Source organism: Penicillium digitatum, chromosome 2, assembly GCF_016767815.1.
Source record: "Penicillium digitatum chromosome 2, complete sequence".
Classification (NCBI taxonomy): domain Eukaryota; kingdom Fungi; phylum Ascomycota; class Eurotiomycetes; order Eurotiales; family Aspergillaceae; genus Penicillium; species Penicillium digitatum.
Genome location: NC_089385.1, coordinates 1,474,649 through 1,498,128, shown reverse-complemented (window position 1 = coordinate 1,498,128; position 23,480 = coordinate 1,474,649). Strand labels below are relative to the sequence as shown.

Genomic DNA, 23,480 nt, shown 5'->3' with positions numbered 1-23,480 from the left:
TTTGTTCGGAGTTGGATCGGTACTTGCCGCTTCTTGTTATTTCAGCTGAGGGCTGTTGTTACTTACTACCTACTGCATTGTTCTGGCGTTTCGGACCTGAGCGGTTGGACCGTTCATTATTCTTGCTTTTCTGCCTTAATATTACCCATTTTGAGTCACAGTTGTTGCATGCAGATCTTCAGATTAGTTTCACTTGAATTCATCTCATTGAGCCTTGCCTCTTGTAAAACGAAACACCGGTAATAAAGAAATGGCTTGGTCAGTGATGTGAAGCGTCACATGCACGTTGTACATGGAAAGCTTGGATTTCCGCATTTTGGACCTTTTTAGCTACGATCACAACAAGGGCCAACGGCCTCTCCCAAAGAAAAGCAGATGAGAAGACAGCTTAAAAAGACACCATAACGCCGCCTAATCGGCCGACTGTTCCTGTATGTTATCACGTGAAAAGCTTAGCCCTACATCTATCCTTCCATGTAGACACGATAACGTCAGCTGACCTACTATCTTATCAAAGCACGTGACGCGGGGCCGGCGAAATCGGCTTCGAAAAAGGGCAGTTGCATTTGACTCATACAGATCAGATCGTTTACCTTTTTTATAGCATCATCTTTTCCCAGTTCTGATCCAACCATTCACGCGTGACTTATCCCACACTTGAACTTATATATAGGGACCGTTTGCCTTCCATTGGCCTTTTCCCTTTCTTCTCAATCCCACTCTCTTTTCCCCCGCCACTTTCACATCGCCATTCATCATGGAGGCTATCAAGCAGACCTTTGCGAAGTGCAAGGCACAGAAGCGTGCTGCACTGGTGGCCTACGTTACTGCAGGATATCCCACCGTCGAGGAAGCTGTCGATATCCTCCTTGGCCTCGAGAACGGCGGCGCCGGTAATTTAAACCCAAGTGAAAGCTGTTCAAATGGGTAATCTTTTAACTAACATTTGGTCGCACATCACAGATATCATCGAGCTTGGCATTCCCTTCACAGATCCCATCGCCGATGGCCCTACCATTCAGACCGCTAACACAAAGGCCCTTGAGAATGGTGTCACCCTCACTATCGTCCTTGAGCTTGTCCGCACTGCCCGTAGCCGCGGTCTGCAGGCACCTTTGATGCTCATGGGCTACTTCAACCCTGTTCTTAAGTATGGTGAGGAGCGTATGCTCCGTGACTGCAAGGAGGCTGGTGTCAATGGTTTCATCATGGTTGACTTGCCCCCGGAGGAGGCTGTCCGTTTCCGTGACCTCTGCTCGAGCGCTGGGTAAGTTGGTCTCAATTTTCCTTTCCTCGTTTTTGAAATCTTTTTTACTTGTCCATGTTGGTCTAGCATACTTACCTGATTGCAGTCTCTCGTACGTTCCCCTTATCGCCCCTGCTACCTCCGATGCTCGTATGCGTCTCCTCTGCAAGATCGCAGACAGCTTCATCTACGTTGTTTCCCGCATGGGTGTGACTGGTGCCACCGGCTCTTTGAGCGCAAATATTCCGGAGCTTCTCAACCGCGTCCACGAATACTCCGGCAATGTCCCTGCTGCATTGGGATTCGGTGTCAGCACCCGTGAACACTTCTTGTCGGTCCAGGAGCAGGCCGAGGGTGTTGTCATTGGCAGCCAGATTATCACTTGTGTTGGCAAGGCCCCTGCTGGGCAGGCTGCCAAGGCTGCCGAGGAGTACCTCTCCAGCATCACCGGACGCAAGCGCGAGCGTGATGCCACTGGCGCTTTCACTCGCGAGATCAACGTTCTCGAGGCCATTGAGAAGGCCCAGCCTTCTGGTCAGGTTCACGCTACCAAAGTCATCACTGACGCTGATACCTCCGCCGGACCCGGTCTCGCTGACCAGATTGAGGCTCTCAACGTCACAAAGGATGTTTCCTCCCAGCCCTCGCGCTTCGGCGAGTTTGGTGGACAGTATGTCCCCGAATCCCTTATGGATTGCTTGGCTGAGCTCGAGCGCGGCTTCGATATTGCCAACAACGACCCCAAATTCTGGGAAGAATTCCGCTCCTACTACCCTTACATGGGCCGCCCTAGCAGCCTTCACATGGCCCAGCGTTTGACTGACCACGTTGGTGGTGCTAACATCTGGTTGAAGCGTGAGGACCTTAACCACACCGGAAGCCACAAGATCAACAACGCCCTTGGACAGATTTTGATTGCCCGTCGCCTGGGCAAGACCCGCATCATTGCCGAGACTGGTGCTGGCCAGCACGGTGTTGCCACCGCCACAGTTTGTGCCAAGTTTGGCATGGCTTGTACCGTTTTCATGGGTGCTGAAGATGTGCGCCGCCAGGGTCTTAACGTCTTCCGCATGAAGCTCCTTGGTGCCTCCGTCGTCGCTGTTGAGGCTGGAAGCCGTACCCTCCGTGATGCAGTGAACGAGGCTCTTCGCGCTTGGGTTGTCGAACTTGATACCACTCACTACATTATCGGCTCCGCCATTGGTCCCCACCCCTTCCCTACCATCGTCCGCACCTTCCAGTCCGTGATCGGAAACGAGACCAAGGAGCAGATGCAGGCCCAGATTGGCAAGCTCCCTGATGCCGTCATCGCCTGTGTTGGCGGCGGATCCAACGCAGTCGGAATGTTCTACCCCTTCTCCAACGATCCCAGCGTCAAGCTCATCGGTGTCGAGGCTGCTGGAGATGGTGTCGATACTGACCGTCACTCTGCCACCCTCTCTGGCGGCTCCCACGGTGTCCTCCACGGTGTGCGCACCTACGTTCTCCAGAATGAGCACGGTCAGATCTCGGAAACTCACTCAATCTCTGCTGGTCTCGATTACCCCGGTGTCGGCCCCGAGCTGAGCAACTGGAAGGACACTAACCGCGCCACTTTCATCGCTGCGGACGACAGCCAGGCTCTCACTGGCTTCCGTGCTCTTGCCCAACACGAGGGTATCATCCCCGCCCTGGAGTCTTCGCACGCCGTCTGGGGTGTTATGCAAATTGCCAAGACAATGGAGAAGGGCCAGAACATTGTTCTCAACCTGAGTGGTCGTGGTGATAAGGATGTTCAGCAGGTCGCTGACGAGCTTCCTCGCCTGGGCCCTAAGATCGGCTGGGATCTGCGCTTCTAAGGTCTGTCTGATCTCTCAAGTGCCTTTTTGCATCCGGGTAAAATATTCTCATTGTTTCATATTTCTTTCTTTTTTCGGTCCTCTGTCTTGCCAGCGGTTTTCATGATTCCTTGATGCTTTCATGCTCCACATTGCGGGATGGTCATGGGAAAAGCGTTTTTAATGCAGACTTTCTTTTCATTCATTGGGGGGGGTGGGTTCCTTTAGACAAAATTAAAAAAAAAAAAAAAAAAAAAAACCTTGATATCCCCTTTTCCGGTCTTTTGTTTTTCTTCCTGTTTCTGGACTGTCTTCATAGTCATAGATAGCTTTAGATTTTAGAAAAAAAGCAGTAACCGTGCCAAGCGCCCAACCACCCATCCTGGGTAGTTGGTGCGCCCCACCAAACGCAAAATTCCCACCAAACGCAAAATTTTCAATTTCCCATTCAATAAAAATGCTATTTACATGTAACCACCATGACTATCTATATACCAATTTCCACTGTGACTATCTCTTGCCACCATTGAAGCTTCATGCTCAGCTTCTAATAAATCCCTTGCTTCCTGGGCCCGTTGTTGGGCTTCCAATTCTTTGGCCTGTTTTGCCTGTAGCCGCTTTAGCTTCTTAGCATCGGCATCCTGTCTTTTTACCATCATCCTATTTGCACATATAGGTGATAGGACACTGCCTTTAGTCCTAAGAAGCGATTTCCCATTTTTTGGTGTATTTGCAGTTGATTTGTGGAACTGAGCCTTCTTCAAAGAGGCCTTTAACAATTCAACCTCTTGGGACAAAAGCGTGTTTGCATCTGCACTCCGTCGAACATGCCTCTGAACGCTTTGAGATAGATGCTCAATCTTCTTTAGATCATTGAGGAGCTTAGTATTAAGCTTTTTAACCCGCTCAATTGTATCTGGTGGTGAATTGGTGGCTGAGCTTGTAAAATCGGGGGGGGGGGGGGGGGGGGGGGGGGGGATGGCGTAAGAATCCTAAGGGGGGACCCTTCAGATTCAAGATCTCTTTGGCGTAGAGGTTTAAGAATAACCTCTGGATCTAGGGGCCAGATACCCCTAGATTTAAAAGATGATCTTATTGTTCTTTGGGTAAAAGCTTCATCTCTAGCCGATTGAATGATCCGGAAAAAATCCCGTTTTTTGCTTGCACTTCCACCCCACATAACAATCTCATTATTCATCGTACGAAAATGATGTTTTAGGCTTTGGAATGCTGGGCCATCGAGCGGTTGACAGAGATGTGTTGTATGGGGTAAAAAGAAATGTGGGATGATGTTTTTTTGTGTGCAAAAGTCGATAAATTCGAATGTAAGATGGGAGCCATGGTTATCCATTAAAAGAAGCCTTGGCCTACCCTTCTTTACTAACTTAATAGTAGCTTCATGAAAGGAGAATAGCCATTGAAGGGCGGTTTCATCGTCAATCCAGCCATTGGTAGTAGGCTTAATTCGAAAATCGGTAGTAGTGATATTCTCATACCACTCCTCCATGTGGGTATTACCCTTAGGTAAAACCCATGGTAGCATCAACCAGCCATCGGCAGAGATACATTCAATACCAGTAATTGATTCCGACTGGCCTCCGGTAGCAATATAACTGGTTGTACGCGAGGTAATAACCTTACGTGCTTTACCTTTGCCAATTCGGTAGCCGGTTTCATCCCAATTGAAGATCTCGTGTGGAAGAAATTGGTGATGCTTCATAACCTGGGTAAGGTTATTAAACCAAAGAAGCAAGGCGCCGTAATCCTCACTATCAACCCTCGATTTCTCCTTTGGATGTTGGGTGATATAGTTGAATCCAGGGGGTAGTCTTGTGATGAAGCGATAGGCCCAATTGTGGCCGACAACCCGATCTTCACCAGCCTTCTTTAGAATGGCATTTGCAGCACCCTCAACCATCTCTGCGGTAGGTGATGTATACGCACTATCTAGGGATTGAACCCAGCTAGTGAGCGCCTTTTCTTGAATTGAATTTAGGGATCTGGTTATTGTGGCACGGTCGGTGTAGGACTGACGGCCATGAATCCTAGCCCTAAGCCGATGGTATGGTACGTCAAATTCCCGCGCTAGCTGGGCGATATTAGGCTTGTTAGCCTGGGAGAAGGCTTTGACTGCAAGCTGGATTTGGGTTTCCATTTTTTTGGTTCGGTCTGACATCGTGGTGTGGTGTAAAATAGGTACAAAAGTGATAGTAAATTGGAAATTTTGCGTTTGGTGGGGCGCACCAACTACCCAGGATGGGTGGTTGGGCGCTTGGCACGGTTATAATATCTAAGAGATCATGCCCACAAGATCGACAAATACATCAATCAGCCTACACTTTTTAGAGAGCACAACCATCCTTTGGAATGGATTCGACAACGCATCATGCTGGCCGTCGTTTACTTCAACACAGTCCATGACCTAGGATTCTCACCATACAGCATCTCATTTGTCGACCAGGTTCTCCTGTGAGTGATCGCGAGTATCCTCTTAGGCATCTAACGAGTGTTGCAGGCGCAGGACTCGTCCAGAATACGCATAAGCAACGCGGCTAAGCATTTCCATGGGGTAATTGCAGAGCAGGTTCCAGACAAGGTCGAGGGATTTCTAGATCTGGCGCGCTTCGCAGGGAGGGGTGACGAAGGTGCGCTCGAACATCTCGAGGAAGGAGAGAGAGAGAGAGAGAGAGAGAGAGAGAGAGAGCTTGTCTCAAGGAGAGGGCCTCTTCTCGACGGCTTTCACAGCGGCTGATTGGGGGTGGTTGGAGACGCTTTTAGGACGTAAAAGGGTGGATTGCCTACTGGTGTCATGGCCAATGGCGTACTTGGCGTGCAGCTGGTTAGACAGGTCAGAGTGGTCCTTGCAGGGGCGGCCTTCATTCGACAGGACCGGGATGGTAGGACGTTGGTGGGTAGATGCCGTGGTTGTCGAGCTGGCGGTCAATGAACCCCCGACTCTCGGCGATGTATCCAGTGAGATCACTTGTACTCCATAGAGTGAGTGGATAGCTGCGTGGAGTTGTGAGGCTCGATCTGAAGGGTGTACAACATAGGTTGGAAGATGTAGCGTTCTCCTCAAAGTCGCGCTTAAAGAAACGAGCATTCTCCATATTGACACCCACAGCGGCGAAGGCGATAGAGATTTCTCCCCTCGGGGCCGTCGAAAACACCCTTCGTAGGCTTAGCTAGAGTCGCTTGCCTCATTATGGACGCAGCTATTTCATTCGGTTGAGAAGACAAGGGATCTTCTATAATTAGTGGAGATACCGGTCGAAACCATTTCCTCGGGATGCACCTTTTCCATTCGTGAGCTTCCTTACCTCGCATAACGGTGGCAGTACACATGCTTGTGGATGAGGGTTGACAGGCTGTCTGTTGATTTCCAAGTAATCTTCCGCCAACACCTTGAGTGCCTTCAAACACCTATTTCATAAACGAGGTACGTTAAAGTCTTGTATGTTGGGGACGAGATCTTGGTCCGCACCTCGACAACAGCCCGGTTTCCTATTTAACTCGTCTGCTTTTATGCTCCTAGACTGAACGAATGTGGGGTTAATGCAATGACGTTTACCATTTCCATGCCCTTGGCTGTCCCAACTGAGCTCAACTGGGACTGGGTCAAAGCTTGAGGCACGTTTATGATGGCTATTAAACGTTCAGACTATGAAGCAATAGCCCAGGGATATATCTATAATGTACATTCGACCAAGTCCAGTGGAGGCGGAGGTCAACATCCTTTAATTCGGGTCATCTAAGACATCAATTCTAAGCAAGTAAGAATTAGACTGCGCCACGACGAGCAAAAGTACTACCCAAGACCAGAATCAAGAATTAAGAGTAAACCAGGAGTGAAAATAGGAGAGAGAGGGAGAGAGAGAGAGAGAGCCATAATAGTGTCAAAAATTGGGCCCATGAAAAGTAGGGTATCCATACGCATTGAATAGAGCCGGTAAAATCTAGATATGCACCATTCGCAAGATGGGCGCCTCGCCATACATAACCCGGTCCATGAACAAGGCAAGCCAGAGAATTAAAACACAACAAAACAAAGTGTACTGATCAGTCCACTTTGGCTTGAGCAAGACTCTTCGGGGTAATTAGATTATTGGAAAGGCGCACGTTTGTAGTGCCCTTGAGCTTGTCTTTCGTCGTATGCCTTTTGAGCTTTCGGCGTGCAACCATTACCGGCACAGAGGAACTCGAAAGAAGATAGTTTGAGAACGAGCCCAGAAGAACACTACGGTAAGAATTAGTATTGTCTCCTGCAGCACGATACCAAACTAAAAATTCAAATCACTCACCCCTTCAGTGCACTCTGACCTCGGGCACCCACAACAACCAGTGTGGGCTCAAGTTCATCAATCTGAGAGTCATGGTAAGTATGAATCAGATAACAGGGAGGTTGAGAGCAGAACAAATACTAACAGCTTCGGTGATCATCGACTTTGGGTTCTTGCAGTGGATCACTTCTACGGCAATACGAACCTGCAGGACCGTTTTCCGCAGCAGCTTCACACAGGTCTGAGACACAGTCTCAACTGCCCGCACGCGTTCGGCTTCGGCGATTGACGATGCCCGGGAATCCACAGAATGTGTCCTGCTAGCAGTCCCGGAGCCAAGTAGACCCAGGATTGTACGGGATCCATAATTCTGATTTGCTTCTTTCGTCTGGGTGCCAATGACAGCCGTTGCATCTTTCATCACTTTGGCTCCCTCGCCAACTTGCACCGCTGACGCAGTAGTGGAGTCCTCGTGCATGGCATAGATGGCAAAAATTGTGTCTCCATCTCTGAGAACCGTCCCTATAGTCCACTCGAGGGCATAGACCGACTCTTCACTCAGATCGGTTGCGATTAAATACTTCCGACGGCGATGACGGCTCCCATCACCTTGATCCTGCGGACTTGAGAAGTTTCCGCGGACAATTGTTCGGATGGATCGGTTGTGAACACCGTTATCGATAGCTGACATGGAAATGCTTAGCTTTTGGGCACGATGGATGTCACCGATCTCGGCTTCATCCTCTGAGCCGTAAGGTGTGCCAGCCACTGACTGCACACGGGGGGTGGGGATGTCAAAACTGGTCCGTGGATGGACCACAGCTTTCAAAGCAGATTTTCGCGGTTTCTTCTCCTGTCGTCCACCTGGGGGCTCTGAAGATTTTGCTATACAATGTGATATTAGCATTTTGGATGCCCGATTTCACAGAAGTCCCGAGAAGGCAACCTACGTCCTTCAGAGTGCTTGGAATCTTCGGCCTTGGCTTTCACAAAGTCGCTTGGCGTTATAGATGTAATGTCCGAGTCCTTTTTTTTCTTGCGGCCTCGTACACCGTCCAGAGTGCTGTCTTCGTCACTCGACGTCTCGTTGGCTTCATCTTCACTGCTTTCAATCATGTTCTTGTCGCGATCGAAGACATCTTTGGCTAGTCGCTCCCCTTCCTCCTCCACGGCTGCCGGTTTAATATAATCAGGCAAACTTCCATGGGGTTTGGCCAAAGCGTCATCTGACTTGTTGAATATTTCGTGTATGTTGAGCGATTTCCCCTTCCCTGACCCTAGAGGAGTGGGCGTTAAAATATTGACGTGAAGAGAATGACTGTTAGAGGAACCTGGGCGACCCCGCTCAGGTGAAGAAGCAGAGTGGGAGTCGAGGGATGATCCACGCTGGGAAGATCCCCGTGATGAGTCTCTGTCTCTGCCACGGGAAAAGCTTCTCGGGAAGAGACAGCCAGACATCATGGCAGCCACACTCTTGCGACTCTGAGACCTATCTCGAGCCTGCATAAATCGCTTTTTGGCGTGTGGTTGCTCTATAGTTGTAGAAGTGACATCGGATTTTGCATTATTGTCAATGCTACCCGTAGTTGAGCGGATAGTGTCAACAACCTGGTCAGATGATCTACGAGGAAAAGCCTCGCACTCGGCTGTGGGCCTCTCTGGCGAGCTTGGGGCAGATGCCATATCTGAAGAACAGATGCGTAAAGGTGAGGAAATGAGTGGGTCGACTGGGCTGCGGGTTCCGCCTTTGGGCGAATAGGTTGTCCCGCACGTACTCTTAGACTGCGGGGCAATCAGCAGTTTCTGCAGAGAACGGCTTAGCCCTGGTTTCTCGTTTATTGTTGATATTTTCGATCGATCATCCAAGCTCTGCAGTTGTTGCGTGGGAGAAATTGGACCAGTGTGGTACGACATGGCGTGGACACCGCCTCCGCTGTGGAGAACTTCAGACTCGTCGCTGTCAGGCTTGTGGGGCCGACAAGGGGCGTCCGAGGAAAATTGATCAAGGAATTTGAGCAGTCCCCTGCAACATCAAGCGGTTAGTTGCAAGATCTGGGTTATCTGGTAACAACTATCCAACGTTCATATGCACATCCAGCTTGCCAGGCGAGGGATACAGGCCGTTATTGTACCGATGGCGACTAAAACTCCGACCACTTGTTGACCGCTTGTTTTCACATAATCGCTTCACTAGTTGGACTTGGGGTTAACAGAAAAAGAACAGAATGGAAAGAGAACAAAAACCCCACGATTGGGAGAAGGAGCCCAAGGGGAGGCTGCTTCCTCCAGCCACAGTGGCTGCATGTCTAGATTCTTCATGTGTCGTGCCCCGCGGTGCAATGTTCTTCGCTATGTTGTACATCATTACGCATTACGATCATGCCATGTTGAATGTATTTGATTTCAAGCTCATTCGAAGAGTTCATTTTCCTACTCTATCAGCCAGACGTGATCAAGGTTGATTCAATGTTCTCGCTTTAACATGGTGGGACTGCGGTGAGCTAATGCCAAATCCTAACACAAGGTCAAATGAGTATCACTGTTGAAATAACCTACCTAGTTAGTTAGGTATCCCCTCGTAGGATACAGAATTAAGCAAAGGTGGCGACTAAGAACATGTCTTGGTATAGGACAGTTGCTAATTCTAGTTCATGCACCCCCGACGAGTTGATCTTCACAAAGATTCTCTAGGCTATGCTTAAAAAAAAAAAATCTCCCTATTCCGAGTCCATTTCTCAACTTGGGAAATTACTCCATGGATCCATATATAGTGATCTCAGTGTTATAGGAATTACAGTAATGGGGGAAGCAAGAGGCTGTTGCCCAATCTGTTGTAACCAAGGAGAGGACCAAATGGAAGCTTCAAAGAAGACTTAAAACGCTTAAGGTGAGGCTTCTTATTGTAGCCACGTCGAGTGGCTGTATGCCCAGATTCTTCTGCCATGACTTTTGAGTAAGGTCTTTCTGGATGTCTTTTTCTCATAGCAGTGTGATGGCTAGAAGGATAAAAAGGTATCGTATGCAATTAACAAAACTCTTATTAAACCCCACATGATAAACGCTTGGACATGACACATAAATGCTTCAGGAGGAAACAAAGACCTTGATTCAAGCCTTAGCTCTCTTCGATTTAGGCTTTGTCCCCCTCCGAGCCCCAACAGCAGCAAAAGCTTCCTCTGAAGGTTCATCATCGACACCACGCTTCTTCCCAGGCTGCGCGTACTTCTCCTCCAAACGAGCAAGGAAGCCCGCACCACGGTCCTGCTGGCGCTTAGTGATAATAGCCAGAAGATCATCCTCGTTTGCCGCAGCCTTTGAGCTCTTCGTTGGAGCCCCAGCTTTCTTCTTCTTCTTCTTATCCTCAATCTCCTTGCCTAGCTTCTCCGCCTCCCGCGCCTCTCTCTGCGCCTTCTTCACACGCTGCTGTTTCTTCTTCTCGGATTCTTTGGAATATTGCTGAAAGTCCGTCACTTCCTCATCCGCAATGGCCTGGTCAATTATACCCCGGAACCGTTCATCGTCGTCTAGAACATTAGACAACATCACAGTATCGTAGATGGCATCCATGTTGCCCTCGTGCGTCTCATACGCAGCAAGCAGGTCTTTTCTCTCCTCGTCTGAGTTCTGGTATTTCTTCTGAAAGTCTGAGATCGCCCGCGAGTCGAGCATCGCTGACAGCTGTTCGCGGTAGAAATCCATCCAGTTGAAGTCACCATCTTCACCGAAAGCTTCGTCCGTGCTGCCGGTTCGGTCGTACACATTTCGTCGGCGCTCGTCGGAAAGAACGCCGTATGCCAGTGCGATTCGTTGGAACTTTGCATTGGCGTCTGCGCGGGCTTCTTCGCTAACCTTGTCTGGTCCAGTGTTAGGTTTTTGGATGTCTCCAGACCTGGGTGGTGTTGCATACCGGGATGGTTTCTCAAAGCGCTCTTTTTGTATGCGGTTTTGATGGCTTCTGGGGTTGCATCAGATGCAACACCTAGAACCTTATAGAGATCTTCCTCGATAGACGGCATTTCTTCATCTGAGGCATGGCTTTCGCGTTTCGCGTTCTTCACCATTGCAAATTTTTGGTGACGATAGGTGCGTTCTTGATTCGATGGAGGACTAGAAGAAAGAGCCGAGTATAATTTAGACACGTTACACCGAACTGGGGTGTAAGAGATGAAAGACCAACAGAAGTGGCGACTGCACGAGCGTGGGCTGTAGAAACGGAACGCGATTTAGACGCGACGGGGCCATTTCGTCATTTTGCTGCTGCTTCCCGCCTTGCCCGTCAACCCACTTCCAAGCTCCCCAAGCCCATCGGCAGCGCCACTTTACTTTTCTCAAATTTCAAGAGCTACAGAGACTATCCGTATCCAGTTCAACCGCCTTGTTTTGAGTTTAAACCCACAACCGTACCCATCCTCTCCCACACTGAACACCGATCCCAATCGCAACTGACACTACTCACCATGACGACAAACACCTCTCCTCACATACCCTACATAAAACAATGCCTCGCCCTGGCGGAACAATCTCCCCCGAGACCCACCAACTTCCGAGTCGGCGCAGTTCTGCTATCCCGAAAAGACAACGATCCCACCTTCACAGACGACCGGATCCTCTCGACAGGGTACACAATGGAGCTAGCAGGTAACACACACGCAGAGCAATGCTGCTTCGCCAACTACGCCGCAGTGCACAAGATACCCGATTCTCAAGTGGGGGAAGTCCTCCCCATTGAGCCCGGCCGCAAGCTCATCATGTACGTGACAATGGAACCGTGCGGGAAGCGGCTGTCTGGGAATGCGCCGTGTGTGCAGCGCATCACGCAGACGACAGAAGGTGGGCGAGAGGGGATCCATAAGGTTTATTTTGGCGTTAAGGAGCCTAACAAATTCGTCGGCGAGTCTGAGGGGTGTCGGATGTTAACTCAGGCGGGCATTGAGTGGGAGCATGTCGGTGGGTTGGAGAAGGAGATCTTGACAGTTGCTTTTACGGGGCATGAGAATGCGCAGGAGGAGGTTAGAGCTGCATTGGGGGAGAAAGAGACTATCATTGATGATGTCAGTGCTGAGGAGAGAAAGAGGCAGGAGACGATGCCGAGGAATCCGATGAAGAGGATGATGGAGGGGGATCAGCATATCTATCTATAGAGATTGTGTTGCAGGTGGCGTAGAAATCAGTGCCATCGTGGGCTGGTTGAATGTCGCCTCGCGACATTGACGTAGAATGTCAAGAGGCAGCCAGGAGAACCCCCAATTGAAGCATCTCGAAGTCACCGCGATACACGCTATATCCCCATACCATGAAGACGCAGAATATATTTCCCTAAGGAAATAGCGACCTTTCTTGAATACAACCACGTGACACCAACTCAACGTGCAACAGTTCTAGCTCCCAGTCCAGAACAAAACTCTGACATCTTTTTAAACATCTCCAAAACAGGATAATTCCGAGAAATAAAAGATGAACCAATGGCAAAGGTCAACAATGAGAACCTCGTATTCTATCCCGCGTTCTGCTTCAAGGCGTCACCAACGCACTTTACCTGGGTGAAAATGGGCGCGGCCGATGTGCACCGTCTCCGAAAATCAAGTGACTTTGTGGGTATGTTGTTGCTTTTTCTAATACGGCGTTCATTTCAACGTTTCCCCTAAAGATCCACTCGCATAGCGCCGCATGTGCACATTCCCGGGTCCTCTAGCGTGGAGGCTCGAAAAGAGGCGTTAGCTTGAAGTCCATTTGAGATGTTCCACCACACTGTCTATACTTCCTTGTGGTTATGTCTGAACTTTCTATCCTTGTTCCAATGCCCTCTGGCATGCTCTTCCAACAGATCCGAATATAACTTGTCTTCCTTTTCACCAAATATCTCCCTGCCATCAAACCAAAACACACCCACGCCTATCCATATTCATCAAAAGAACCACATAACTAACAAACCTCTCCAGGACAAAACATCTTCTTCTACAACAACCATCCGATCCAATTCGTCAGCCTAGTAGGCATCATAGTGGCGCGAACTGATATCCCACGACGCACAATCCTAACACTAGACGACAGCAGCGGTGCAACAATCGACATTGCAGTACTTAAACAGACCTCACCAGAACCCAGCAGTACTATCCAAATATCCCAAACCAATAGCCAAGAAGAGGCAGCATGGTCTTCATTCTCCCTCACAGCGCCAACAGCCACCAGTCTCACCCACGAAACACACTTAACCTCCAAAGACCACGATGAGATAGACATCTCAGCTCTGCAACCAGGGACACTAGTCCGTGTAAAGGGGACACTGTCAACCTTCCGCTGGCAGATGCAGTTACATCTCGAACGATTCTGGCTCGTGCGCGATACGAACGCCGAAATGCAGTTTTTGGATACCCGGCTGCGGTTTCTAATTGAGGTGTTGTCTGTGCCGTGGGTGCTGACTGAAAAGGAGATTGAAACTCTGCGTGGTGATGCTGAGAGGTGTGATGAGCGTGCGTTGGAAGATAGGAGGCGTGCGGAGAGGATTGCAAGGAAGAGGATTGAGCGGGAGGAGAGGCATGCCAGAGCTATTGTACGTCGATATGAAAAGGAGGAGTATGAGAGGGAGAGGGAGCTTATTAAAATTAGAGAGGATGGGGAGAGGGTTATGAGGAAATTTGGGTTTGGGGATGCAGAGTGAGATGGAGTCGACTTGAGTGTGCGCTGCGCTTTTTCTTTCCAAAACCATTGATGGAACTATAATTTCACATTTCGGAGCAGAACAGAACGTCAATTATGAGATATGAGATATCGTCAGTCATGCACAACCTCGGAAAGAAGGGGTATCTTCGTATCCCTGCAACGCCGAGCTTGAAATGAATCAAAAATCAAGACCGAAAAGCCAACATTGCGCTGATATGCAATCATCACCAAAAACCAAAAAAGAAAAAAACCAAAACAAAACAAAAGACACCATAACATAGAACAACCGCATTCTCAACGGTAATACCGGTCAGACTTGTCATACGAAGACCCAGATCCCCCGCCCTGCCCACTTCCACGACAATAGTCCTCATCCCTATCCCGGCTACTGCGATGATACTCGCGCGCATCATCCTCGGACCCATTTGCAGTAGGTGACTCGCTGTACAACAAATCATGTACCGATAGCCCTGCATATCTAGCTGCATGATCACAACCATGCAAATCACCCTCTGAATGCCTATAGTCACCGCCACCACTGCCACCAGCACGAATATCCACATTCTGGGACGAGCTGCGGGAGTCATGCGAGAACCGCTTGTCAGCAGAGTGACCCGATCCCGAGCGTGAGTAGTGCAGGTCGCGATCATAGGGGTCGGACATGTGGTGTGCTGGATGTGGTTCCGATGCCTTTCCCTTGTAGATTGGATCTGAAGGTCGGGCCGTGGAGAAGGAGCCCGCGTGGCTGTGACTGTGGCCAGATTCTTCATAGACTTTCCCGATGCCTGGATTAGCACTGTAAGGCTTGCGCTCGCGCTCGAGTGGCACAGAGGGAGTGGGTTCTTCTTCTTCGTCTTCTTCGTCGTCCATGACGGCCGATGCGAGTCTTGGTTGTGGTTGTTGGGTTAGTTTGGGGGTTGATGCTGTGGGGCGGGGTCTGCCTCGCTCGTATGAGTGTGTTCGCTCTGTGGGTGATGCGGTCGTGGTGGATGATCGGGTTGGTCGAAAAACAACTCTTTTTGCCCAGATTCAATTTTTGTTCTATCTCGCCAACCAAGGGCCTACAGGCTCTCAAAATTAGTTCAAATTCTTTCTAACTTCCGGCTCTATCTTTTGATCCTATTTTATAGGAATTGAAGGATGGCTGTCGCCGGTGGTGGAAGAAAACCAAATTCGCCCCCTGAAACAGAGTTTTCAAAGGCACCCCCCAAGAAACCACGGAACCACTTTAGTACCATGGAGGAGCTCGCTCAGAGTGCTAGAGAGGTGCTGAACACAATGGAAAATGACGGAAGAGGTGAGATATATATTATCAACTTTGTGAAATCCGTCGAGCAATACGCACTGAACTCCCTGAAGGGGGACAAACCGCAGGTTCAGGTCATGGAAAAGGTGCAACAGGCACTCAACCGACTCGACCAGCGTATGGATAGCATCGAAAAAGCTACGACGGCGATCAAAGCAACAGCAACGACACCGTCCACACAAACAAGCAATTCGAACGACTCGGCAGCCTTCTGGGCACGGCTCCAGAAATGGGGACAAGGGACCGGCTCCGGCCCCCCCCCATCTCTCCCGACAAGCAATGGATCATCCTCGATCGGAGTTTCGCCAGCTGAGCTCCGCGAAGATCGAGAGATTATCGTCAAGATTCGTGACAGCGACACCCGCGAAACCCTCCGCCGGCGGACACCAAGGGAGATCGTCGAGCAGGCTGAGAGGACACGGGAGCAAGCCGCCCGGAGGAAAGCCAGTGCCCCCCTTGGTGGTGGCTGCCACTTCTTAGCGGCGAAGGTTCTCCCCTCTGGGGATGTGAAGATGACGGCGAATAGCGCTTCCGGTGCGGAGTTGCTACGAAAGCATGCTGACGGCTGGTTGAAATCATTCGGCCCAGCAGCACATGTTAGGAAGCCGACATGGGGGGTAGTAGCGCGCGGTATCGATACGAAGACGATGCTGTTGACACAGGAGTCGATGGCGGGGATGGCGAAGGAGCTGGTACGCCAAAACAGCCACTCATGGGGTGATACCCAGGTTGAAATCCTCCACCTTGGCTGGCTAGTAAAACCTGGCAAGCGTCGTGAAGGCTCTATCATCATTGAATTCACCGACCCGGTGGTTGCAAACCAGGCGATCACGCAGGGTACGCTCTGGCAGCACCAAGTGCACCAGACTACCCGCTTCTGCCGAGAAGGCCGTTCGAAATTATGCCTGAAATGTCAGAAACCAGGACATGTACACTCACAGTGTCTAAACGAATACCAGTGCGGCCACTGTGCGAAGCAACACCCGACCTGGGAGTGTGCTAAGCAAGGGGACGTCGAAGTGAAATGCGCCAATTGTGGCGGAGGCCATAGGCCAACGAGCGACGCATGCGAAGTAAGAACAGCAGCGAAAGAAGGGGCAAGACTAGCACTGGCTAACAGCCCTCTATTCCATCGTGTGCCACTCCACTTCCGGCAAAGGGAGACTACGAAGGGTAGTACCACTACCTCCCAGTCCCAACAGGGACTCGATACCCCAATCCACGCGCCGCAGCAAACTGCACAGCGCACGACGATATATCGGGCAGCACCTACATCGAATCGGACGGTGATCGCATCGCATCCGACAGAGAACGCACCTCATCCGACAGAGAACGCATCGCATCCGACAAAAGAAATTCGGAGGATGTATACAAAGGTTGGGGTGGAGAAGCCCCAACGAAGAAAGGAGCCCAGCCATGTGATGCGAACTAGATCGAGAACGTCGGAGGATGACGATCTACCTATCATACCAGAGGAGCTCGCTGAAACTGCCTCAGCAGTAAGCCAGTCGGCTCGCTCTTTGAGGTCACAGAACCAAGAGACTATGCAGTTCATGACAGATCCGGAGAAACAGCTCCAGACGTCATATAAGAAGAGGAGGATGACAGCACCAGCTGATGATATGGCGGAGGACTACGTTATGGATGAACAACCCCGAACGACTCGGCGATACCAACTGGTACGACACAAAGTTGCTGAAATCGACGAAGATGCGGAAGAGGAGTTCCATGATGCGTCGGAGCACAGTGATGATCCAGGAACAGACACCAACAACACCACCACATCTCAATGAATTACTTCCAAATAATTCAATACAATGCACACAACGCCCATCCAGTCATGGCCTCATTTCTGTCAGACAAAGCAGTCCAGAAAGCGGATGTGATTGCGGTTCAGGAACCCTGGATCAACTCTCAATCAACAACAACCCACTACCCAAACAAGGCCACCCACCAACTAGTCTTCCCGAAGGAGTTGGAAGGTGAACGAGCCAGGGTCTGTCTGTTCGTGTCGAAACGGATCGATCCAGGTTCCTGGTCATGCAAGACGGTGTCGAAAGGATACCAGCTGCTGAAACTGCGGAGGAACCATCTAGATGGGTGGACAGACCTCTTTATGCATAACATATATAACAACGACGATGGTGAAACGGTGGAAAAGCTCAATAGAGAGCTTGCCCAGAGACCATACGCAGAACATATCCTGATCGGGGACATGAACCTACACCACCCAACGTGGAGTGGAATAGGTTCCAAAGCGAAAGCGACCGCAGCAGCAGAGAGACTTTTAGATATCGCGGGGATTCATAATCTGTCACTGACGACAGAGACTGGATCACCGACATGGCGAAGAAACGAGCAGGCATCGGTCCTAGATCTCACCTTTGTCAGTAACACACTAGCAGAGAGGGTGGTTGAATGCCAGGTCGGTACCGATCATGGGTCGGATCACTACCCAGTAGTGACAACAATCGACATCGGTACCCCGCCATACGAACCACCAAAGAGGAGAAACTGGAAGGCCACAGACGACAAGAAGCTGATAGAATTCATCGAGCGACAACTCACCAACACCACCACCAACACGAATAATACCACCACCACCAATACCACCACCAACCCCCAAAACCTCACAACAGCCGACGATGTGGAGGCTGAGTGCCAAGCATTCATCCAAATCATCAACGACGCAGTCGATATCTCTACACCATGGGCGATCCCTTCGCAGTGGGCAAATCCCAGCTTCACACCAGAGTGTCAGGAAGCAGTCAAAGAAGTTCGACAGCTCCGCCGTCGACACGAACGGACAGGGGACCCTTACGACAAAGAGCTATACAAAGCAGCACGAAACCGGAAGACCCGGCTGATCAAGATCGCGCTCCGTCGATACCACCGCCGTAAGGTACAGGAGGTTATCGAGGAGGGTCCTGGCGGTATGTGGAGGATGAGCAAATGGGCAAGAAATCGGCAGGGGGCATATGACCAGGGGGTCACGCCGTCAATCAAGATACCAGGGGGACTAGCCGAGACAGTCGAAGAGAAAGCAGCTGCTTTCCAGCAAGCTTTCTTCCCAGTACCGCCACCGGCAGATCTCTCTGACATCGATTCGAAGGTGATCAACCATGATCCGACGGAGATCAATCGAGGGCCAATCCGCTTCCCAGAGATCACACACCAAGAGATCAAACAGGCAGTCAAAGCATCGCCACCAGACAAAGCGCCAGGAGAGGACGGCCTTCCGAACTCCCTATGGCATAAGCTTATTGAGATACCGACAGTACTCGACACCATCTCTCGAATTTACAACGCGTGCATACGGCTTGGTACCAACCCAACACACTTCCAGAAATCGATTACAGTGGTACTACGTAAGGCTGGTAAGCGTGACTACCAGCTTGCGAAGTCATACCGGCCAGTTGCGCTTCTTAATACACTCGGCAAGTTCCTCGAGGCAGTGGTTGCCCGACGAATTAGCTACGCAGTGGAAACATACAAATTGCTTCCGGATACCCATTTCGGCGGGAGGAAGGGAATCTCAGTCGACCATGCTATCCAGTCGATCATCGGCCGGATACGAAGAGCTTGGGGGAAAGGCAAGATAGCAAGCATGCTACTACTTGATGTATCCGGAGCGTACGATAACGTTTCTCACGAAAGGTTACTCTACAACCTCCGCAAAAGGGGACTCGGTCAGCTCGCACCTTGGGTGAAAGCATTCCTTACATCCCGAAGTACTAGAATCCGTATACCAGAAGGGGTGTCAGAGAGTATCCCAACACCAACTGGTATCCCACAGGGGTCACCTCTCTCTCCAATCCTTTACCTAATCTACAATGCAGATCTGGTAGAGGGCTGTGAGGGTGTGAAGACAAGTGGATGGGTAGACGACGTTGCCTTCATTGTCATCGGGAAGGATGAGCATGAAACCATCTCAAAGCTGCAAAAGGCATGCCAATATGCCGACGCCTGGGCAGCTAGGCATGCCTCGGTGTTCGATCCTAAGAAGTATGCCCTTATCCACTTCGTTAACCCGGAATCTGGGGGGGAAGAGCACACACCACTAGTACTGCAGGGCACCACAGTACAGGCCACCACAACAGCGGAGCGGTACCTCGGGGTCTGGCTAGACCCAGGGTTAACTTTCCAGCACCACCGGCAGCAAATGCTTGCTAAGGCCGGCGTCAGTTTACAAGCACTAAGAGGACTGACTGGCTCCACATGGGGAGCATCTCTCTCCGCTATGCGTGCTATCTACCAAGCAGTGATGATCCCACAGATGCTCTTCGGAGCAGCTGCCTGGCACTCACCGCTGACCAGCACACTAAGAGAACGAAGCTACGTGAAACAATTTGCAAACATCCAGTCAAGGGCAGCCTGTTTAATGAGCGGTGCCTTCAAAACAACTGCTAGGGAGGCACTGGATATTGAACTGCATTTGCTACCTATGCAGCAGCAGCTTGACCGGCTAGTCCAGTTGGCTGCTATTCGTATACGTACAGGCCCGGCATACGCAGTGCCGAAAACAATGCTAGTGGAGAGAGGACACATGCAAAAGCAAAGGGGGGGGTATACACCGATGGAGGCCCAAACCTGGAAGAAGGGTGGCTGCCTCACTACACCCTTGGGGCCATTGGCGAGTACTTGGGAGAGCAGGAAGGCATACATCCAGGCACCATGGACCAAGCCACCAAGGGTATACATTGAGGAGAGAGAGCGAGCAATAAACACACACAAGCGAACCACCGAACAACTCTATGCACCAGCAAGGCTCTATACCGATGGGAGCGGGTATCAAGGCGGCATTGGGGCCGCAGTGTACCCGGCATACCCATACAGGCGGAATGAAGCCAGGCTGTGTAATATGGGGACCGACGACGACGCCACTGTGTACGCTGCCGAGCTACGTGCTATCGAGATGGCATTGGAAGTCATCAAAGAAAGGTTCAATGATGACAACGAATGGCGGGACTGTCTGGCTAAGAGTGGAGTGGTCATCTTTACAGATAACCAGGCGACGCTCAGAGCCATCCAAAACCCACGAATGCCATCTGGCCAGGTATATCTTGAAGGATGTCTCCGGCTGTTGGAATGGTGCAATGATAAAATCCAGGTGGAACTACGCTGGGTCCCCGCACATGAAGGCATTCCGGGGAATGAGGCTGCAGACATGTATGCAAAAGAAGCAGCTACCACCACCGAGACCAACATTCATGATACCAATGCCAATGCCAACACCAATGCCAACACCAATGACAACACCAATGTCAACACCAATGTCAACCACAACCGATCTATCCGGCTTGCCGCCGCAGCGAGCAAGAGTGTGAAGCGAGAATCGACGATCGCGTGGGAGAAGGCATGGACAAAGGGAGGATCAAAGAGGACAGCGAGGAGGACGAGGAGGATGATCGAGGTGCCAAGCAAGTCAAATTTGACTTATTGGAAGGGCCTGCGGAAAGCGACAACATCAGTTTTGATCCAACTCCGCACAGGTATCATCGGACTTGCTGAATATCTGTCCAAAATCAAGCGAAGCGACTCACCGCGCTGTCAATGTGACCTGGGAAACCAGAGTGTGAAGCATGTCTTGCTGGAGTGCCCGCTTCTGAAGGAACTGCGGTCGGAGATGGTGGAGGAATTGTTTATGGAGGGGGTGTCGACAACGCTTGGAGAACAAGCAATGTTGACAGAAGTGAAGGCAGCGCCGATCGTGGCGAAGTTCATGATCGCATCGGGACTCTTGGGACAGTTTCAGTCAGTGGACTCGGTCGCCATGGGTAAGGAGCAGGGGGAGGAGGATTCAAAACCGAAACCAACCCAAGACACTGCGAATGTTGGAGAAACAGGGAACACATCACAGTGGCCGGGCGCCAGGTCCGCCGAGGTCACCTCACACCAACGCACATGGAGAACAACGCACGCTGCCGATGAAGACGAAGAAGCATGGCGCCATGACCCGAACCTATTCGTGTTCGACCTGCCGGAGTGATGCAGCAAGTAGACCTGGCAGTCCTGGGGATACAGGGACTCGGTGACTCGGGGAGCTGGATGAAGAAGTGGAGGTAGAGAAGTGAAGAAGTGGAAGGTGCATTGCAGAGAAAGAAGGGGACACTCTGCGCCCGCGGGGACTACGGGAAACCATCTACACCGGGCAGATGGATTGACTTTCTTTACATTTCTTTTGTCTTGTTTGCATTACGCCGGCCGGTTTGTGGCCTTACTTTTCAGGTGGCAGGACCTCGAGAAATCGAGTCCTGCTCACAGGGTGGATCTGCATACTGGGAATGCACCACCATTTATCGTCGGGAGCGGGCTCTGGGACGCAACCCCCGCATAGCAGCATGTATGTAAAGCGAGCTAAATCGGGTCAATGAATTCATCATCATCATCATCATCATCATGATCGGGTTGGTCGGGCGGCGGATTGGTTGCGTTCTTCGGGGGTGATGGATGGTAGATCGACGCCGCAGTGGACCATCAGGCGGTTCTCGATATCCTCTCTGATTTCGAGATCTCCGATTTCTGGAAAGAGACGGCGCGGAAGTTCCTTCGGGAAGCGCTCTTTCCTGTCATCTGGGTTGTTGATGGGCATGTTCAGAACTGCTTTTTGGAGACGGTCGTATTCGCGTCCTGGGTTCGCGAGGATCATCAAGGTTTCCCAGGTCTCGAAGCCTTTGGGTGTTAGGCCTGGAATATCTGGGCGTTTTTCTACATCATCTTGGATGAGATGATGTTCGACTTTGATTTCGCGGAAAAGTCGAGATATTGAAGATGTACGATCGTCGAAGATGTCTAGGGATTTATTTAGAATCTGGAATGTGAATGAACAGATCGAACTACCAACCTTGCCATGGATAAGGGTCATTCGGATCATAAGTATCACGATAGAACTTTTGTAACTTGTGAGGGGGAATGACAATGGTGTTTCCCGGGGGATAGTCCTCAATCTACTCAAGTTAGCCATCAAAATCTGAAGCATTTCAGAACAGACAAAAGTCCACATACTAGATGAACCGCAATCCCACGTAAGAATTGGCCAAGCCTCTTCGTCGCCTTACCCTCCTCGAACAATTTCCCCCATATCCGCTCTAGAGTTGTCATCTCCACAACAGTAGCGTCCCGATCCGGAGGTTTCGGACGCTCCAGGTTATGGCGGCTATGATGACTCCGATCACTACTCTGACTCGATATGGAACCACGTCTATTCGCAAGGGGATCAGGAGTAGGTTTCAGGCTAAGATGACTATCACTAGTGTAACCGGGGGAGACGTATGGCCGGAAATGTTCAGTATGGGTATTTTCAGAGGCCGAACTAGGCGGGGGAATGGAACTGCTTCGCTGCAGGGGTATTGCAGGCGAGGACTCTGCGTGCGGCCGCAAGGAGCCATCTGTTTGCCATGGTGGCTGCTGCGATTGCGAGCGGGGCGGGGGCGCACCGGATCCTTGTAGGTTGTCTAACCCAGTTATCTTGAGCTGCTGGATCACCATTGCTGTGATTTGCGATAGAACTTCCGGGGAAAGGTAGCTTGCAGAGCCACTACTGTAGAATGCAGAGCTCACTGCATTGTCTATATGCCCCGTGTCCATTTTTGTGACAGAGCACTGGGATTTTGGATAGTTGTAGGGCTCTGGGGTTGGGTTTGAGGCTGGCGAACCAGTCCGCGGCATGTTCAGGTAGGCTGGTTCGTGGTGGGATGAAAATGGGGGTGTAGGTGAGTACCCATTTTTGTTTGGATCTGGGTTCATTTTGCCCGTTTGATATGCATGCCTGTCGTAATTTCCACTGTAGAGCATACGGGGGGGGGTCCGGAGGTATAGAGGCTGGACTGCTCTCTTTGCACAAAGAAGTGTGTTCCTTCGCTCTTAATAGATGAATCAATTTGGAGAGGAGTATTAAAAAGGAAGAAGAGTAGAGAGGTCACGAGTTACTAATAGTTTATGGTAGAGGGGCTGGTGGGGGTCGAGTGAGACGTTGTGGCGATCACATCGTCACAAAGAGCGAGACGGGCTTGCGAATCATTCTCTTTGTGCTCCCTCGACGTCACATTGTGCGGTCGCTCGTGAATACATTAACCCTTTGTTCTATATATTATAGTCCCACAGATGTTCTGTCATTTTGCTAGACTAGGTCACAGCGACACTATCGGCAGACTAACGGAGCATGCATATTC

The 23,480-nt window shown here is 50.6% G+C and overlaps 10 protein-coding genes across 10 annotated transcripts; 5 read left to right on the top strand and 5 right to left on the bottom strand.

The window, feature by feature from the left end:
- Positions 1–757: 757 nt before the first annotated feature.
- On the top strand, positions 758–3,084 carry Pdw03_6604 (Bifunctional tryptophan synthase TRPB; the record flags this gene model as incomplete). The annotated part of the gene is made up of 3 exons (XM_014679835.1): positions 758–893; positions 964–1,267; positions 1,353–3,084. 3 exons carry the CDS (start codon positions 758–760, stop codon positions 3,082–3,084), a joined length of 2,172 nt encoding a protein of 723 aa, XP_014535321.1.
- A 2,689-nt stretch (positions 3,085–5,773) lies between these two features.
- Positions 5,774–6,267, bottom strand: Pdw03_6603 (uncharacterized protein; the record flags this gene model as incomplete). Its single annotated transcript, XM_066101400.1, has 3 exons — positions 5,774–5,811; positions 5,866–6,072; positions 6,186–6,267. 3 exons carry the CDS (start codon positions 6,265–6,267, stop codon positions 5,774–5,776), a joined length of 327 nt encoding a protein of 108 aa, XP_065956483.1.
- An 855-nt stretch (positions 6,268–7,122) lies between these two features.
- Pdw03_6602 (Universal stress protein A) lies at positions 7,123–9,026 on the bottom strand (the record flags this gene model as incomplete). Its single annotated transcript, XM_014679836.1, has 4 exons — positions 7,123–7,300; positions 7,365–7,426; positions 7,489–8,228; positions 8,294–9,026. The coding sequence occupies 4 exons, from the start codon at positions 9,024–9,026 to the stop codon at positions 7,123–7,125; spliced, it is 1,713 nt and encodes a 570-aa protein (XP_014535322.1).
- A 1,425-nt stretch (positions 9,027–10,451) lies between these two features.
- On the bottom strand, positions 10,452–11,404 carry Pdw03_6601 (Molecular chaperone, heat shock protein, Hsp40, DnaJ; the record flags this gene model as incomplete). Its single annotated transcript, XM_014679837.1, has 2 exons — positions 10,452–11,197; positions 11,251–11,404. The coding sequence occupies 2 exons, from the start codon at positions 11,402–11,404 to the stop codon at positions 10,452–10,454; spliced, it is 900 nt and encodes a 299-aa protein (XP_014535323.1).
- A 396-nt stretch (positions 11,405–11,800) lies between these two features.
- On the top strand, positions 11,801–12,484 carry Pdw03_6600 (DRAP deaminase, putative; the record flags this gene model as incomplete). The annotated part of the gene is made up of 1 exon (XM_014679838.1): positions 11,801–12,484. The coding sequence occupies one exon, from the start codon at positions 11,801–11,803 to the stop codon at positions 12,482–12,484; it is 684 nt and encodes a 227-aa protein (XP_014535324.1).
- A 321-nt stretch (positions 12,485–12,805) lies between these two features.
- Pdw03_6599 (Nucleic acid-binding, OB-fold) lies at positions 12,806–14,001 on the top strand (the record flags this gene model as incomplete). Its single annotated transcript, XM_014679839.1, has 2 exons — positions 12,806–12,938; positions 13,283–14,001. The coding sequence occupies 2 exons, from the start codon at positions 12,806–12,808 to the stop codon at positions 13,999–14,001; spliced, it is 852 nt and encodes a 283-aa protein (XP_014535325.1).
- A 296-nt stretch (positions 14,002–14,297) lies between these two features.
- Positions 14,298–14,873, bottom strand: Pdw03_6598 (uncharacterized protein; the record flags this gene model as incomplete). Its single annotated transcript, XM_014679840.1, has 1 exon — positions 14,298–14,873. One exon carries the CDS (start codon positions 14,871–14,873, stop codon positions 14,298–14,300), a length of 576 nt encoding a protein of 191 aa, XP_014535326.1.
- Positions 14,874–15,143: 270 nt separating this feature from the next.
- On the top strand, positions 15,144–17,102 carry Pdw03_6597 (Reverse transcriptase, putative; the record flags this gene model as incomplete). Its single annotated transcript, XM_066101399.1, has 1 exon — positions 15,144–17,102. One exon carries the CDS (start codon positions 15,144–15,146, stop codon positions 17,100–17,102), a length of 1,959 nt encoding a protein of 652 aa, XP_065956482.1.
- A 2,369-nt stretch (positions 17,103–19,471) lies between these two features.
- Positions 19,472–21,298, top strand: Pdw03_6596 (Reverse transcriptase, putative; the record flags this gene model as incomplete). Its single annotated transcript, XM_066101398.1, has 1 exon — positions 19,472–21,298. One exon carries the CDS (start codon positions 19,472–19,474, stop codon positions 21,296–21,298), a length of 1,827 nt encoding a protein of 608 aa, XP_065956481.1.
- A 408-nt stretch (positions 21,299–21,706) lies between these two features.
- On the bottom strand, positions 21,707–23,055 carry Pdw03_6595 (hydroxyproline-rich glycoprotein DZ-HRGP; the record flags this gene model as incomplete). Its single annotated transcript, XM_014679841.1, has 3 exons — positions 21,707–22,101; positions 22,154–22,256; positions 22,315–23,055. The coding sequence occupies 3 exons, from the start codon at positions 23,053–23,055 to the stop codon at positions 21,707–21,709; spliced, it is 1,239 nt and encodes a 412-aa protein (XP_014535327.1).
- Between the last annotated feature and the right edge of the window lie 425 nt (positions 23,056–23,480).